This window comes from Theropithecus gelada, chromosome 8 (assembly GCF_003255815.1).
Source record: "Theropithecus gelada isolate Dixy chromosome 8, Tgel_1.0, whole genome shotgun sequence".
Lineage (NCBI taxonomy): Eukaryota > Metazoa > Chordata > Mammalia > Primates > Cercopithecidae > Theropithecus > Theropithecus gelada.
In genome coordinates, this window is record NC_037676.1 from 17,980,820 (window position 1) to 17,995,983 (window position 15,164).

Genomic DNA, 15,164 nt, shown 5'->3' on the forward strand with positions numbered 1-15,164 from the left:
CAAATAAAGGTGGTGCCTGGTTAACCGCAATTGATTTATTATTATCATTATCATAACTTTATCAATACCAGGTGCACAGGTAAACTTGAAAGTAAGTCAAAAACTGCAAAGCACAGAGTCTAAATGTGACTCAAAGTTCCTAAGGTCATGGCAATGGCTTACTGAGAATGGCACCCTTCTCAGCCTGCTGTGCCCACTTTTAGCTACATCTGTCTTCAGGAGAATCCAGTATATTCTAAATCCAAATTTGATAAATATATGCATCAACACAAAATAATCTTTCCCTATGCAAAGAGCAAGGAAACAGAATTTCTTGAAATGAAAATCTTCAGAAAAATGTTTATTTTGAGACAGAGTCTCACTCTGTCACCCAGGCTGGAGTACAGTGGCACGATCTCAGCTTACTGCAACCTCCACCGCCTGGGTTCAAACAATTCTTCTGTCTCAGCCTCCCGAGTAGCTGAGACTACAGGCATGCACCATCATGCCCAGTTAACTTTTGTCTTTTTTTTTTTTTCCTGAGATAGAGTCTTGCTCTGTTACCCAGGCTGGAATGCAGTGGCACGATCTCGGTCCACTGCAACCTCTGCCTCCCAGGTTCAAGAGATTCTTCTGCCTCAGCCTTCTGAGTAGCTGGGACTACAGGCACCCACCACCACACCTGGCTAATTTTTGTATTTTTAGTAGAGATGGGGTTTCACCATATTGGCCAGGCTGGTCTCGAACTCCTGACCTCATGATTCGCCCGCCTCAGCCTCTCATAGTGCTGGGATTACAGGCCTGAGCCACCACATTCAACCTAGAAAAAATTTTAAATGTCCATTTTGGAAAGCTGATTTGCACATAACCATTTAGGAATATTTCTCTCAGAGATGTCCAAGAATGCCTGCTGTTAGTTGCTGAGTGTCTGCAGGGCACCCACCACTCAGACCGGCATCCCGGGTGCTCTGCTCCTTCCAACAAGACTTGACTTCAACTTGTTGTTGTTTTTTTTTTTTAAATCTTTAACCTGGTGATTTCCTTGGGGGTTCTGTAGTCCTTGTAGTTCACATCATCTCTGAACAAAACAATCCTGGGGCTACCCCTCATCCCTGATTTTAAAATGAGTAGCTTTAGGCCTTGGACCTGAGGGGGAGTTGCCTAGAAGCCAGCGAGACCAGCAGCTCGTGAGTGGCCTGGAGATGGGACATTCCATGCCACCCTGAGGGCAGGGTCCCCCTGACTCCATCCTAGCTCTGGGCCCAGTCTGAGCGCCTGCACCTGAGATCAAGTGTTCTGGACTGTTCATTCATACCCAGCTCATGCATAATCCGCAACTCTATCCCTTCCAAGATCCAAGAGTCAGTATCACTATGGGAAGGTGGGGTGGCCTTTCCAAGGGGGACAGGAGGCCTCTACTCTCATCCTGACTCTGCCTCTCACCTGCTGTGAGGCCTGGGAGGGTCCCTTTGCCTTTGACAGGTTTGGTCTCCTCACCTAGATCCCAAGGGCCTTTCCTCTCTGTGCTCTAGAAACCCACAGGCATGTGCATGTATGAGTGTGTGTGCATGTGCCTATTTGTGTATGAATTGTGTGCACATGCAGACATTTGTGTATATGAATCGTGTGTGTGTGTTTGTATGTGTGTGTATTGATAGCAACTGCACATTCAGTCACAGCTTAAAGTGACATTTGGAATTTTGAAGGTTAGCAGATAGAAATTTGGGTCTTTTCGAGTATGAGTTTTCCCCCAATTCCCCTATTTCCCTCATACCCTTACTGGGAGGCTTAGGATGTTCTACAGGAGATGGCAGAGTAGCCAGGACCCTGCTGGGAGAAGGGAGTGGAAGACTTGCTGCAAAGCTGCCTGGAGGCAACAAGCAGCCTTTAATCTCAGATTGTGTGTCTTATTTGGGGTGACTGAGAGGTGCTAGTGGAGATTATAGGGGCTAAAATGCTGCCCACTACCAAGCCCCATCTTGGTCCAGCCCTGAGTCTATGACATGAAGAACAGCATTTGATTTTTTTTTTTTTTTTTTTGTAGTGATTCTTTTTAGGAGAATTGCTATGTTGTCCAACTTGGTCTTGAACTCCTGGCCTCAAATGCTCCTCCCTCCTCCAGCCTCCCAAAGCACTGGGATTGTAAGTGTGAGCCACCACACCTAATCTGGAATAGCATTTTTTTAATTTTATTTTAAGGCAATGGTACCACCTTCCCCACCAGACTCCTTGGAAACCTGACTTGATTCCTTTAAGGTCTGCACAGGCCAGTGGCCTCTGGGTGGCAGTAGAGATGCAGATTTGTCCTACCTATATTGATGAAGTCCGACCGATACTGACACGTCATCCCAAATCCAAAGTCTCTCCAAAATCCAGTTTCCTTCTTTATGACCTGCAAGAAAAGCACTGTCATTTGAGGGGGAAGTTTAGGGTGGACAAAAATAGAATGTTCAAAAACTCCTGTGAGCCACCGTGGAGTGTGGAGCCCATCCCATCACTGATAAACAGCCTCAGCTGGTGCAGGAAACGCAGATGGATTTGAGTCCTTGCAGACAGTCAGGAACACAGTGCACACACCAGTCCCAAAACAAGGCCTTGTGATTTTTGGCACCTCTGGCGGGAATGTTTCTAGGGCATAGGTATGGAAACATACACACACACACACACACACAAAATCAAAAACAAACTGGGAGAGCCAGTTTTTGAGCAGTGCCATGGAAAAGCCACCTACGTGCCTGGCCCCACACCCGTGCCAGCGAGAACTGGAGGCTTGGGCCCCTCACACAAGCCTGGGCAGCAAGCCAGCAAAGGGCTCAGGAAGTTGAGAAAAGGGATAGAGAGAACAACCCGGAATTCAGCTGCCCTGGCACAGTCCACACACAGGACTCCCTCGGGGAATAAAAAGAATTATCTGAGAGACTTCAGTATGTTACCAGCTCTCCAACTCTGCTAACTCTCGCTTGCTGAGGAAAAGGCACTAGAAGTCCAGGCTCTGAAGAAAGACTCCGTCCATTCATCTTCACGCTATTTTAAAACCAAACTGCTCCCAAAAGCATCTACCGTGGTGCCAGCCTGCAGGGCTGTGGAGAGGGCATCCAGGCACTGCCCAGTCTCTTACTCTGCAAGTAAATTTCCAATATATTTGCTGAAACAGCAAGGCTTTTTAAAACTGCATGTGTACATAAATATATACACACACACACACACACACACACACACACATACACATACACATATTCAGCTGAGAGAACTCAGGGAACAGTTTTGAGATCTTAGTTGTTTTACATAATTCATTCTTGCAGTTAACATGGGATGAAAATGATCCCACGATGTGATGTAAGGACATCCCCACATCCCGTCCTCTGGGGAAAGGCAGAGAGGGCGGCAGCAGGTTCCTCCTTCCCCACTTGGATTTCTATAGTTTTTGTTGGGGACATCTGGTTCTGTTCATCGCTAATTAAACATGGTACGAGATGGGGGAGAAGCATCAGAGTCTTGGCCCAGTGTGACCACTGGCTGGCTTTTTCATTTCAGGCAGGCTTCTTCACTTCTTCATGAATCTATTTTTTTCCCCCTTATAAAACGAGGGGGTTGAGCTCACTCATCCCTTAGGTGTCTGTCAGCTTTCACATCCAAGTGTTTATCACATCTTCCCTCTTCCTGAAGTTTCACCACAGGCTAATTATATTCGATAAATGGCTTGCAGAAGGGCTGATGAATCTTAAACGTTCCTTAATTTTGTAATGTATGAAACTCTTACTTTCACTACAATCTATAGGTAGATGTCACTTCTACGATGTCACTTACATTCCACAGGGAATGGGGACCTGCTGCCACCCTCTCCTGCAAGCATCAGGACTGCCCAAGGAAAGTAAGGACCAAGAGAGGTTCTGTTGGTTAAAGTTACCCCCAGCAAGTATTCTCCAGTTCTACTTCAGAATACAGGACCCTTATACAGCATCTCCCAAATGACAAGACAATTTCATTAGTTATCAACTGGAAAGATTTTGCAAGGCATGAAAGTCTGGAGAAGTCTCCAAGGACTAATTTTTTAAAAAATGGACTTTGTTCCATCCCTGCCTTACCAGGTACACAGTTTCTGTTGCAGCAAATGGACTAATATTCCTTCTGCTGGCAACCTAGACAAGTTCCCTAAGCTTATGGGTAAAAATGGAGTCAAAGAGAAGTGCCAGTATCCAATCTTCAAATATTTGGCTGGGGTACACATGGAATTTAAAAAGGAATGCTCCAAACAGGAAAGACAATTGGCCAAGCCTTGGGAAGGAAGACAAGACGGAGGCATCCAGGGACTCTGGGCTGCATTGATGTAGGGCCTTTCAAGGTTGAATAAGGTGAAGGGTGACCCTCACATGGGAACAGTATGATGGAGGCAATCTGGCTTATGAGCTGGGGAGCGAGCTGTGTAAACATTTATTAAAGTCGGTTTGGAAGCTGGCAAGCCACAGAAAGCCACTATCTGAACAGCTTGTTGAAATTTAGCCCTTTGTGGAAACCCATTTGGTCATGCCCACAGCATGTAATTTCAGGGCAAGACGGAGTTCCCTTCATCGAGGTTCCACCACCCACAGCTGTGCTGGGCCACTAACTGGAAGGACGCCCTCAATGGCAGTCTGGCAGGAGTGTGTGCCCTCAAGTGCACATCCGATTACATCATGTTCCCACATGAAGCCCTGCACATGAGGTTCCCTAATCCTCAGCCATCTCATTTCTTCTCATCCTTCTGCCCTACATAAGGCCCATTCCCCAACCCACCCCCGCCCTTGGATTCTCCATGCTCACAGGTCTCCAAGGCCAGACACTTGCAGTCCCTCCTGCCTGGGTCACCCTTTCCCCACTCACCACTAAGCTGTGCTCCAATGTCACTAGTCAGAGTGGTCGTCCTGACCCTCCTGGCTTGTGTTATGCACCTGCCACCCTAATGCCACTTGCTGCACTGTCACCCTGGTTTATTTTCTCTGTAACAATTCTGGCTTCTGAAATGATCCTGTTGATGTATCTGCTTCTCTGTTTGCTGACTGCTTCAGTCAGCAGTCCTGGTTAATGTAAGCTCAGGACTTGTTCTTGTTCACGGCTACATCTCCAGCACCCAGAACAATGTCCAGCATACAGCAAGTCCTCAGTAAATACTTCCTCAATGAATGAACCAAGAGCAGTCCTAGGGCAGAGATGGTTCCAAGCCAGAGGAAACAGACATGCTGCAAGATGCTCGCCAGCAAGTGACCCAGCAAAGGCCTGGGAAATGCAATGGTGAGAATCACTCAGAATTCTGTGGCTCTGGACCAAGAGACAAAAATGTTTTCACCTCCCTGGGGTCTAAGGCGGAGCGTGTGACTTCTTAGAAACCTTGCTGCAAGTTGTGAGACGCTCCACCGTTCTGTTCGAGCATTGACAAGTGATGCACCAATGATGTCGGCTACAACAGAGGAGGAAGGAACCCTAAGATAAAGAGGAGACTTTAAAAGAAAAAACATCTCTTCCTCCTGTTCTGGATTTCACTGATCTGTTTGCAAGCGCTATCCTCATTTATTTATATATTTATTTACTTTTTGAGATGGAGTCTTGCTCTGTTGCCCAGACTGGAGTGCAGTGGTGCGACCTTGGCTGACTGCAACCTCTGCCTCCTGGGTTCAAGCAATTCTCGTGTCTCAGCCTCCCGAATAGCTGGGATTACAGGCACGCACCACCATGCCTGGCTATATTTTTTATATTTTTAGTAAAGAAGAGGTTTTGCCATGTTGGCGAGGCTGCTCTCGAACTCCTGATCTCAGGTGATCCACCTGCCTCAGCCTCCTAAAATGCTATGATTACAGGCATGAGCCACTGCACCCAGCCTGCTATCCTCATTTTCTAAAATGTCCTCTGATAGCTGGCCTCCTCTCAACTCTCTCTGCAGCACCCACTCCCTCCCCACCTGAGATCCCAGCAGAGCACCGCAGGGCATGAATACACCACAAAAGGACAGTTGTCAGCCCTGCTCTCTCACAGGAAGTTTCCAGAGCCACAGCTCTGTGGGTGATTCACGTGACAGGGATGATTATTTTCTATTAGGACCAAACAACAAAGCACAAATCAGCATCTCTCCCCAAAGATGTGGGAAGGCAGCCGCCCTGCAGCTGCATGTGAGCTGGGGCCGCAGTCAGTGCCTGTCTGGTTTAATGGTGCCGACTTGGCCACCTGCCCATGAAGCAATCTGGACCCTAAAACAAAATAAATAGCAACTGCTCAGGCAGAGCGCCTCCTCTCAATCAGAGAGTCTCCCCAGCACCGAGGCTGTGCCTGGCCTACCTTGCATTCACAGCAATGCCCGCGAGCAGGGCCGGCTTACAGGAAAGCAATCCATGCAGTTGCACCGGGCCCCCATACATGGAAAGCCCCAAGGCCTGCTGTCACTGTCGTGAAATTCGTAACACTTTTTGAACAGGGGCTCACATTTTCATCTTGCACCAGGCCATGTCAATTACATAGAGGTTTCTGGCCTGGGAGGAGCAGACTCCCTGAGCTATGGCGATGTCGGTGTCCAGGCTGGTGTCCTCGGTACTGATAGAAGGAAATCCCAATTTTGCCCTGAGCTCTGCCACTAGCGAGCTGCCCAACCCTGCCTGGGCCGTCCATTCCTTATTATCTGGACCCTGAGGACTCAGTGATCATACTGCAGAGGGTACCAGCAGGGCTGCGTGCCTTCTTCTTGTGACCTCTTGGTATGAAGGCAGAATGACTTGCCCAAGATCACTTAGCCAATGCTGCCACGCTCAGAACAATTCTAAGACTCCAGGGACAGTTCCATGTCTTGAGAAATAAGGTATCCTAGAGCCACAACTTTAAAAGACTCATTTAAGAACAGACTCAAAAGCCATCTCCTCCCAGATGTATTTGCACTTATTCACAATTTGCTGTAAGTCTTTTCTAGGGGTGTGCATAGAAAATACATTGTGTCTTCTAAGGGAATCATACTGGACAAGGAGTCAACCAGGTTCTGCCATTTCCAGGCACCTATCATCTAAAACTAGATGCCCTTGTTGCCCCCCTGAAGCGCTTTGAGGGCAAAGGATGTATCCCCTGTTGCCCAGCATCCTCAGCCCAGGTGCAGTCACATGGTGTGGCACTCGTGTTCCCACCCCTGCCACTTAGCCACTGCGGGCATCTGGCCCTCAATTCCTCATCTGTGAAATGAGAATATCAGCACCTCTTCCCCCTATTGAGTATTACATGAGATAATGTGGGCACGGGGCTGGATTCTGGAAAGGCCCCATAAATGGCCTCTGTTCATACTAATTTTGGTATTCGGGGGGGTGTATGTTTCTTGAATAAATAAAAACAGAATGCAAGGATGCACAGGATGTGCCATGCTCATTCGGAAATTTACATAAAGGTTTCAACTGAACTGCGATGGTACAATACTTTCCGAAAGGAGGTAGAGAGGTCGAGGGTGTGACCAGAGGGAGGGGAAAGACAGAAGCCAGCACACTTTGCACACACTGAGTAGTATTCACAAAGTCATCAGATTTAACTGATGGGTAAGACTGCATGGCAGACCAAGATGTGCGCATCGGATGCCATGGGCATTAGAAATGGTAAGGAGGTGGCCTTGAGGAGCAGTGTCAGCCAGGGAGACTGAGCAGGTGTGCTCACCTGGCAACAGGACTGGTTGGGTGACTATGGAGCTGGTACCACGTGCCAGGTTCTGGGGTTTACAGATATTTTCTCTGCGTCCATTTAAGAGTCGGTCTGTAGAGGACAACGAATCCCAACAAGGACTCAGGGCTTGCAGCGCTGAGCTGGAGCAAACTTGCACCAGCTCACAAGGATTGCGCAAATCTCTTCCCAACCCTGTGTTCAGTGACGTCATGCTGGTAGCCTGAAATAAGCCATGGTGGGAGTATTTACACCATGGAAATTGGCAAATGCTATACATCAGGTCTTTCCCCCCGTACCCTCTTTTCAGAGAGCAGGTTATTAAATATTTACCAGCACACCTCTGGCTCTGTGCCAAAAAAGATTTCTAAAAACTGAATGAATCTGTGATTCAGAAGCCTATCTCTGGCAGAAGGTGAACAAAAAACTGGAGTCTAGGGAAGGGAAGGAGGCTAAAGATAGTACTGGTAGGAGGCTCCTGTGGTGACCTAAACAGGAACTGGCAAAGCTTGAACCAGGAATGTGAAACATCTAAAGTTAATGTTTGTTTAAATTATAGTTATTCCTTTCTCAGCAAATTATTTCTACATTAAAGCACCAGCAAGTCTTATCTCATGGTTTAAACTAAAAAAGTTAAATATTAGTATAAAATCTCATAGTTTCACTTAATATGTATTGCTAATGGTTGATACTTACAGGGAAAAAAACAGTAGTCGAAACGCGAGCACACACACACACACAATCAAAAATGTGGTTTCTTGCTTTTGTCTGAAGGCAAAACACTATCAAATGACAGTGGCAACAGTCACGAGAAGGAATAACATACAGTGACTAATGTGATCGTATTTCAAAGGCTGCTAGTAAAGATTGTCTTTTGTTTGCAAAAGTAACTTTAATTAGAGCAGCATTCTATATCTCTGTTCTCCCTTCACCTTTGATACTGATATATTCCAATAAGGCTATCAAGGATGTAGTAATTAATATATAGATAGAATCTCTTCCAAGACTGAATCAAAACATACCCTCAGTAGAAAGTTATTACTAATTCATCCATCTCCAACCATTACTTTTAATTTTACACCTTCTCGCCACCTACATAATCCATCTCCATTCTAGTACTTTCTTGTTTTTTTTTTAAACGGAGACTTGCTCTGTCACCCAGACTGGAGTGCAGTGGCATGATCTCGGTTCACTGCAAGCTCCGCCTCCCGGACGCACTCCATTCTCCTGCCTCAGCTTCCCGAGTAGCTGGGACTACAGGCACCCACCACCACGCCCGGCTAACTTTTTGTAGTAGAGATGAGGTTTCGCTGTGTTGGCCAGGATGGTCTCGATCTCGTGACCTCGTGATCCGCCCGCCTCGGCCTCCCAAAGGGTTGGAATTACAGGCGTGATCCACCACGCCCGGCCCATTCTATTTCTACAGTTTTATGTTCTCCTTTGGAATTTTTGTCAAGATTTTTCCTTCATACATCAGTTCTCATGTAGATCCGAAGCAAATCTTTTTCCTCTGTACTGATAGAAGGAAATCCCAATTTTTGCCCTGAGCTCTGCCACTAGCAAGCTGTGCAATCCTGAACAAGCCAGTCCACCTCTATAAAAAGAAGAAAGTGAACGAAACACTCTCACAAATTACTTCCAAGTACATGAAAGTGTTTCATTTCTTCTGACTTCCCCACTGGCACCTAGGCCAGTCCTCTGTAGGCAGTGAGTGCTCAAGAACTGGTTTGTCCAGTAAAAAACATAATCCTACTCTTCTTTTGGGAAGAGGCAGTCCTCCATCTCAAAGAGAAGAACTGCTGTGTCACCAAACTAAACAGTCATAAATACTGAACTCTAAAATATCAGACCTCTGTGGTCTAGGAAAGGTCAAAATTGCATTTGGAAGTAAATGTCAGGGGCTGCAGGATAATTCACAGCCTCTGGCAATGGACACGGGGAATCTGAGTGGTTTCTGCTTTGACCACTAATTCTGAGGAGGTGAGAAATTTGCCAACTGTGCTGTGCCTCTAATTCCCTTCGCAACTCCTCCTCTGCAGGAATAATAAAACAAGGAAAAAAACCGTTGGATTGTAAAACGAAAACAATTCCTTGCAAGCAAATAAGGTCTTTACGAGTTTGAAGTGGAAATATGAATCACATTCTATGTCAAATGCAAAACAACACATTACTTAAAACCAAAGGAATTTTAACTTTGATTGGCTGAAAGAAAATAAATCCTGTATCCTGTTTCCCTTCCAATCCAATTAGAAGCTTAGAACTCTGGGAAAGGAAACAAGAAGTTTCTGTCTCAATGAGGGTGTTATGTGCCTCTTAACCATCGACTGTAAGCATAGGCAATTGTAACACAATGGTATTTGTGTATGTGAACATAGAAAAAGTACAAGAAAAATATGGTGTAAAAGATTTAAAAACATGTTCTTGTAAGTGTAACTTGTGTGATGCATAACGACATTTCTGTCAACAAAAGGCTGCATATAAGATGCTGATCATCTAGGAAGCCAAGGTTAACTTATTATTAAAGAAAGGAAAACTTGCTTTTTTTTTTTTTTCCTGAGACAGAGTCTTGCTCTGTTGCCCAGGCTAGAGTGCAGTGGCATGATCTTGGCTGACTGCAACCTCTGCCTCCCGGGTTTAAGCAGTTCTCCTGCCTCAGCCTGTGGAGTAGTTGGAATTACAGGCGCACACCACCATGCCCAGCTAATTTTTGCATTTTTAGTAGAAACGGGGTTTCACCATGTTGGCCAGGCTGGTCTCGAACTCCTGACCTCGTGATTCACCTGCTTCAGCCTCCCAAAGTGCTGGGACTACAGGTGTGAGCCACCACACCCGGCCAAGGAAAACTTAAAACATAAACTTAGTGTCACCTAAGTCTACAGTGGTTATAAAGTCCACAGCAGTGGACAGTAATGTCGCAGGCCTTCACATTCAATCACCATCCACTCACTGACTCATCCAGAGCAAATTCTAGTCCTGTATTACAAGCTCCATTCATGGCAAGCATTTTTAAAATCTTTTACACCATATTTTTCCTGTGCCTTTTCTACGTTTAGATACAGAATATCACTGTGCTTCAATTGCCTGTAGTATTCAGGACAGTCACATGCTGTACAGGTTTGTAACCTAGGAGCAATAGCCTGTACCATACAGCCTAGGCGTGTAGTTGGCTATGCTATGTAGGTTTGCATAAGTGCGCTGTATGATGTCTGAACAATGATGGAATTATTGACGATACATCTCTCATGACATGTCTCCATTGTTAAGTAACACATGACTATAGATGAAAACTGACTATTTTCTTTGAGACAGGGTCTCACTCCTTCACCCAGGATGGAGTGCAGTGGTGCGATCTCAGCTCACTACAGCCTCTGCCTCCTAGGCTCAAGTGATTTTCAGCCTGCTTAGTAGCTGGGACTTACAGGTGTGTGCCACGATGCCCACCTAATTTTTTATTTTTTAGTGGAGATGGGTTTTGACACATTGGCCAGGGTGGTCTCCAACTCCTGGCCTCAAGTGATCTGCCCATCTTGGCCTCCCAAAGTGCTGGGAATAAAGGCATGAGCCACCACACCTGGCTGAAAACTGATTCTTAAGATGTGAAAAACTCTTACTGTTTTTATGTATAAAGCGCAGATACAGGCACAGTACAAAAACAGATACACGGTATATCTGTGGTATTACAATTCCACTAGGGGAAAAGGGAACTGTATTATTAGTAAAGCTGGTGCAGCCCAAAATGAAGCCATGCTAGGATATAAGACATGAACGTGTCCAATCTGAGGGCCCCAAAGTTGAAACTTTCTGGAAAATATAATATCAGCTGCCAGAGGTTCACTGGGGGGTAGAGGATGAAAGGCACAGGATGGGGCCGGAAAGAACAGGTTTTGCTATTTCTGGAAGCTTACACACAAAGTCAATCCTCAAAGAATTTCACAGAACATGGATTTTGGATGGAAATCAGTTTACCCTCCCATTGCACGGAAGCATCAGAGGCCTGGTGCCATCGCGTCTTCAGGTTCCCACAGCAGATATCCTTCCTCCATCCTAAGGGGTCCTCAATGGGAAGAAGCATGGATTTGCCTTAGCAAGAGGCAGAGCTGCCCACAGCAAGGAATAACAGACGTCCCTCAGATGGGAAGGCCACCATGAGATACCGCCTGAGCTAGAACACAGCTTCAGACAAACCTGGCTCATCTCCCTGCAGGAAAAGATCCCAGCCCAGCTTGAAGTGGGAGAAGCGTCTTTTCCCTCTCTGCCAATGCTGCCAACAGGGCCGGGAAATTCCATCCATGGGGGCCATGCCCACACAACACAGAGATCCTCTTCCGGCTTGCCTTTCCTCCTGCTGCCTGCACTGCTTCTCTGCAAAGTGGACTAACTGCCTGTGACAACAGAGACATCTCAGCCTACTGGGACCCTTGGGGGCCTTGTGCATCCACTATCCATCACCTGTGCAGCCAGGATCTTAGCGGAGAAATCCTTCCAATATTCCTTTGAGAGCCACCTTGCCAGTGATACTTTTAATGCCAACGTCCACCCAGGCACCGTGATGTGTGGGAACGGTGGCACCAACGGGAAGGGCACTGGGAATTTCCACTTCAAATTCACAAAGACCTTATTTGCCTGCAAGGTCCAGGGAATTGCTCTGACCCTCTCTGGGGTGAGCCACCCCTTTTTGATTTCTGTCAAATGGGAACATAAATCTCACCTTTGTTACCCTGTGGGATTTTGCAAAAATCAAGAGAAACTGTACTGCATCCATAATGCAACAATACTAGTTTCCAAAAACCATTGATGGAAACTATGAAGGTGTGAAATTACCTTTCTGTAAAGTACTGCTTCCATTTATTTTCCGCTTTAAATATTGCAAGCACTTTTAATCAACGAGGCGCCAGGAGCAGAGGCTAGCACATCTGCCAAACTTAAAAACTACTAAGGGAATCATTGCACAGATTTCCACTCACCTTTGCTCATGGTCAGGTGCCCCTGGTAATGACAGACACTAAACAGAGCCACACAGAGGCATCTGCAGGGTAATTACTCACCAGCTGCTGTTCTAAGGGAGGGACTGCATCATGGTGGCCGTATATTATGCCAGGATTGTACTGACTGAAAAGAACTGGATAAAATACCTTCTTCCCTGCAAACCAGAAAACAAACATTCACTTAAAGTGATAGATCCAAGTAGTAGGTTTGTTCCTTGACATTTGGCCCTCGGAAACACCCCAGATATTTGCACCCACATTTTTTTTTTTTTTTTTTTTTTTTTAGAGAGAGGCAGTCTCACTCTTGTCACCCAGGCTACAATACAGTGCTGCAATCTTGGCTCACTGCAACCTCTGCCTCCTGGGTTCAAGTGATTCTCCTGCCTCAGCCTCTTCAGTAGCTGAGATTACAGGCACCCACCACCACACCCAGCTAATTTTTTTTATTTTAGTAGAGATGGGGTTTCACCACGTTGGTCAGGCTGGTCTCAAATTCCTGATCTCAAATGATCCACCCGCCTCGGCCTCCCAAAGTGCTGGGATTACAGGCATGAGCCACCGCGCCCGGCCTGCACCCACTTTTCCTTTTCCCTTCACTCAGCTCTAACATGGGTTTTAGAAGTGCAGCACCAAGCAGACCAGTCAGTCAGATCTGCAAATATTTCTGATCTCCCAGCACAGGAATGATATTTGAAATACTGACAGTCCATGACCAGGCACTGGCATCATGCCTTGGGAGGGGGTGTGAAAGAGAGTCCCAGTGCTCCCCACCCCACCAAACATTAAGCCTTTACTTGCTGGCTCATGGGGTCATCTTAAACGGTTGACTTTGGGTCAGGGTGACTTTGGGCAGTTGGACTAGAGTTAGAGTGTCCAGGGTGGTAGCTCTATCAATTTACACAGAAGTAGTTCTGTATTTTAGCAATTTGCATGGCCGTGCCTGTGTTCATCAGCTCAGTAGCAGCCTTGCCTATGAGTGGAGTCTGTGAAAGTTGTTAGTACTGTGGGTTCTTTGTGCGAATAGCTCTTCCACCCTAGGTAACCGCCCTCAGGTACTCCTTTCCCTTTAGGGTTGGGCAGTTTTCCAGGTCCATGTCCTCCCCACCTCACTTTCTCCTGGAAACGTTCATGAAAGCTGACCTCCCAGCTGCAGATGGAAGAGGGGTTATGGACATTAACTTGGGAACAGTCCCAGAATTACGGTGGCTGACAGGCCTATGATGTGGCCTCAGAGAAGAACTCAAACCAGATGGTGACATGGTTCGGCTGCGTCCCCACCCAAATCTCATCTTGAATTGTGGCTCCCATAATCCCCAGATGTCCTGGGAGGGACCTGGTGGGAGGTAACTGAATGATGGGGGTGGATTTTCCCATGCTATTCTCATGATAGTAAATAAGTCTCAAGAGATTTGATGGTTTTATACATGGGAGTTCCCCTGCACACGCTCTCTTGCCTGCCGCCATGACAGACTTCCCTTTGCTCCTTCTTCACCTTCCGCCATGATTGTGAGAACTCCCCAGCCATGTAGAACTATGAGTCCATTAAACCTCTTTCCTTTATGAATTACCTAGTCTTGGGTGTGTCTTTATTAGCAGGGTGAGAACGGACTGATACAGATGGTTTTCCTTTTCTTTGCTATTGGGGTAGAACAGACTAATTCAGAAGCAGGACATCAGAGTGACTGACCCACGAAGGCGACGACACATGGGCCCGAGAGGGCTGGGTGCCACCTGAGCGTGACAGAGAGAGGATCCATACCTGGCTGTGTATTCAGCCTACACGTATTGAGGAATTCAGATGTGAAGTAGATGTCAACATCACAGAAAAAGAGAAGGACGTTGCTTCCCTTCCAGAAGCGGGCTCCAACATCAAGTCCCTTTCCCCGAGAGAATTCTCCATTCAGCTGGATGAAGGTAAAGTTCCTGAAGTTGGCAGCTCTGAAAGGCAAGGCCAGATACTGTCACTTACATGCCCACATGTTGGCAGCATCCCCTGAGAAAATATGTGATCAGGGCCCATCCATATCTTGACCCATTTCTTTTGTAACCTGAGGGCACTGGGACTCCCCAAGCAGTTAGAGAACGGCCCAGATTCACTGGATACACACTGGGATCAAAGGTACCAAGAACACCGAGTGGAGTTTTAACACCAATTTCTTGTTTCTCTGGCAGCTTCCCCATACTAAAAACAGCATTGTCATCGCTAATGACTATTCTTTGTCATGGAGAAAACTTGAACCAGGGAAGACTAGAAACACAATCCAGGAAAATCTTCGTGCATCCTGAGCCAACCGAATGAAGCCACTGAGCCAAGGAAATAAGATCACATTGCAGTGGCCCCACTTAGCATCTTTTCATCTGTATTCAAATCCAGGAGCCAGGCAACATGTTCTTGATGTGACTCTTTCCCCTAAAGAGATTTAAACCTGGACTCCTTCCCCATCCTCAGGTAAAGCAGCACAGCATGGCAGGAAAAATGACCAACTTGCAGTTAGTAGAAGAGGACAGTCTCAGGCCTGGCTCTCCTGTAGGCAGCTCTGTGATCTA

The 15,164-nt window shown here is 46.6% G+C and overlaps 1 protein-coding gene across 19 annotated transcripts in view; it reads right to left on the reverse strand.

Moving 5' to 3' along the window:
* The window catches only part of CSGALNACT1 (chondroitin sulfate N-acetylgalactosaminyltransferase 1), a 360,064-nt gene that overhangs the window by 3,292 nt on the left and 341,608 nt on the right, over positions 1–15,164 (reverse strand). For 18 of the 19 annotated variants that reach the window (XM_025394203.1, XM_025394219.1, XM_025394215.1 and 15 more), the window contains 3 exons: positions 14,377–14,555; positions 12,678–12,772; positions 2,290–2,371 (listed from right to left, as the gene is read on the reverse strand). In XM_025394203.1, the coding sequence (XP_025249988.1) occupies positions 2,290–2,371; positions 12,678–12,772; positions 14,377–14,555 (356 nt within the window). Of the gene's footprint in view, positions 1–2,289; positions 2,372–2,912; positions 3,099–12,677; positions 12,773–14,376; positions 14,556–15,164 lie in introns of all 19 variants that reach the window. The other variant, XR_003120809.1, reaches the window with a different exon arrangement.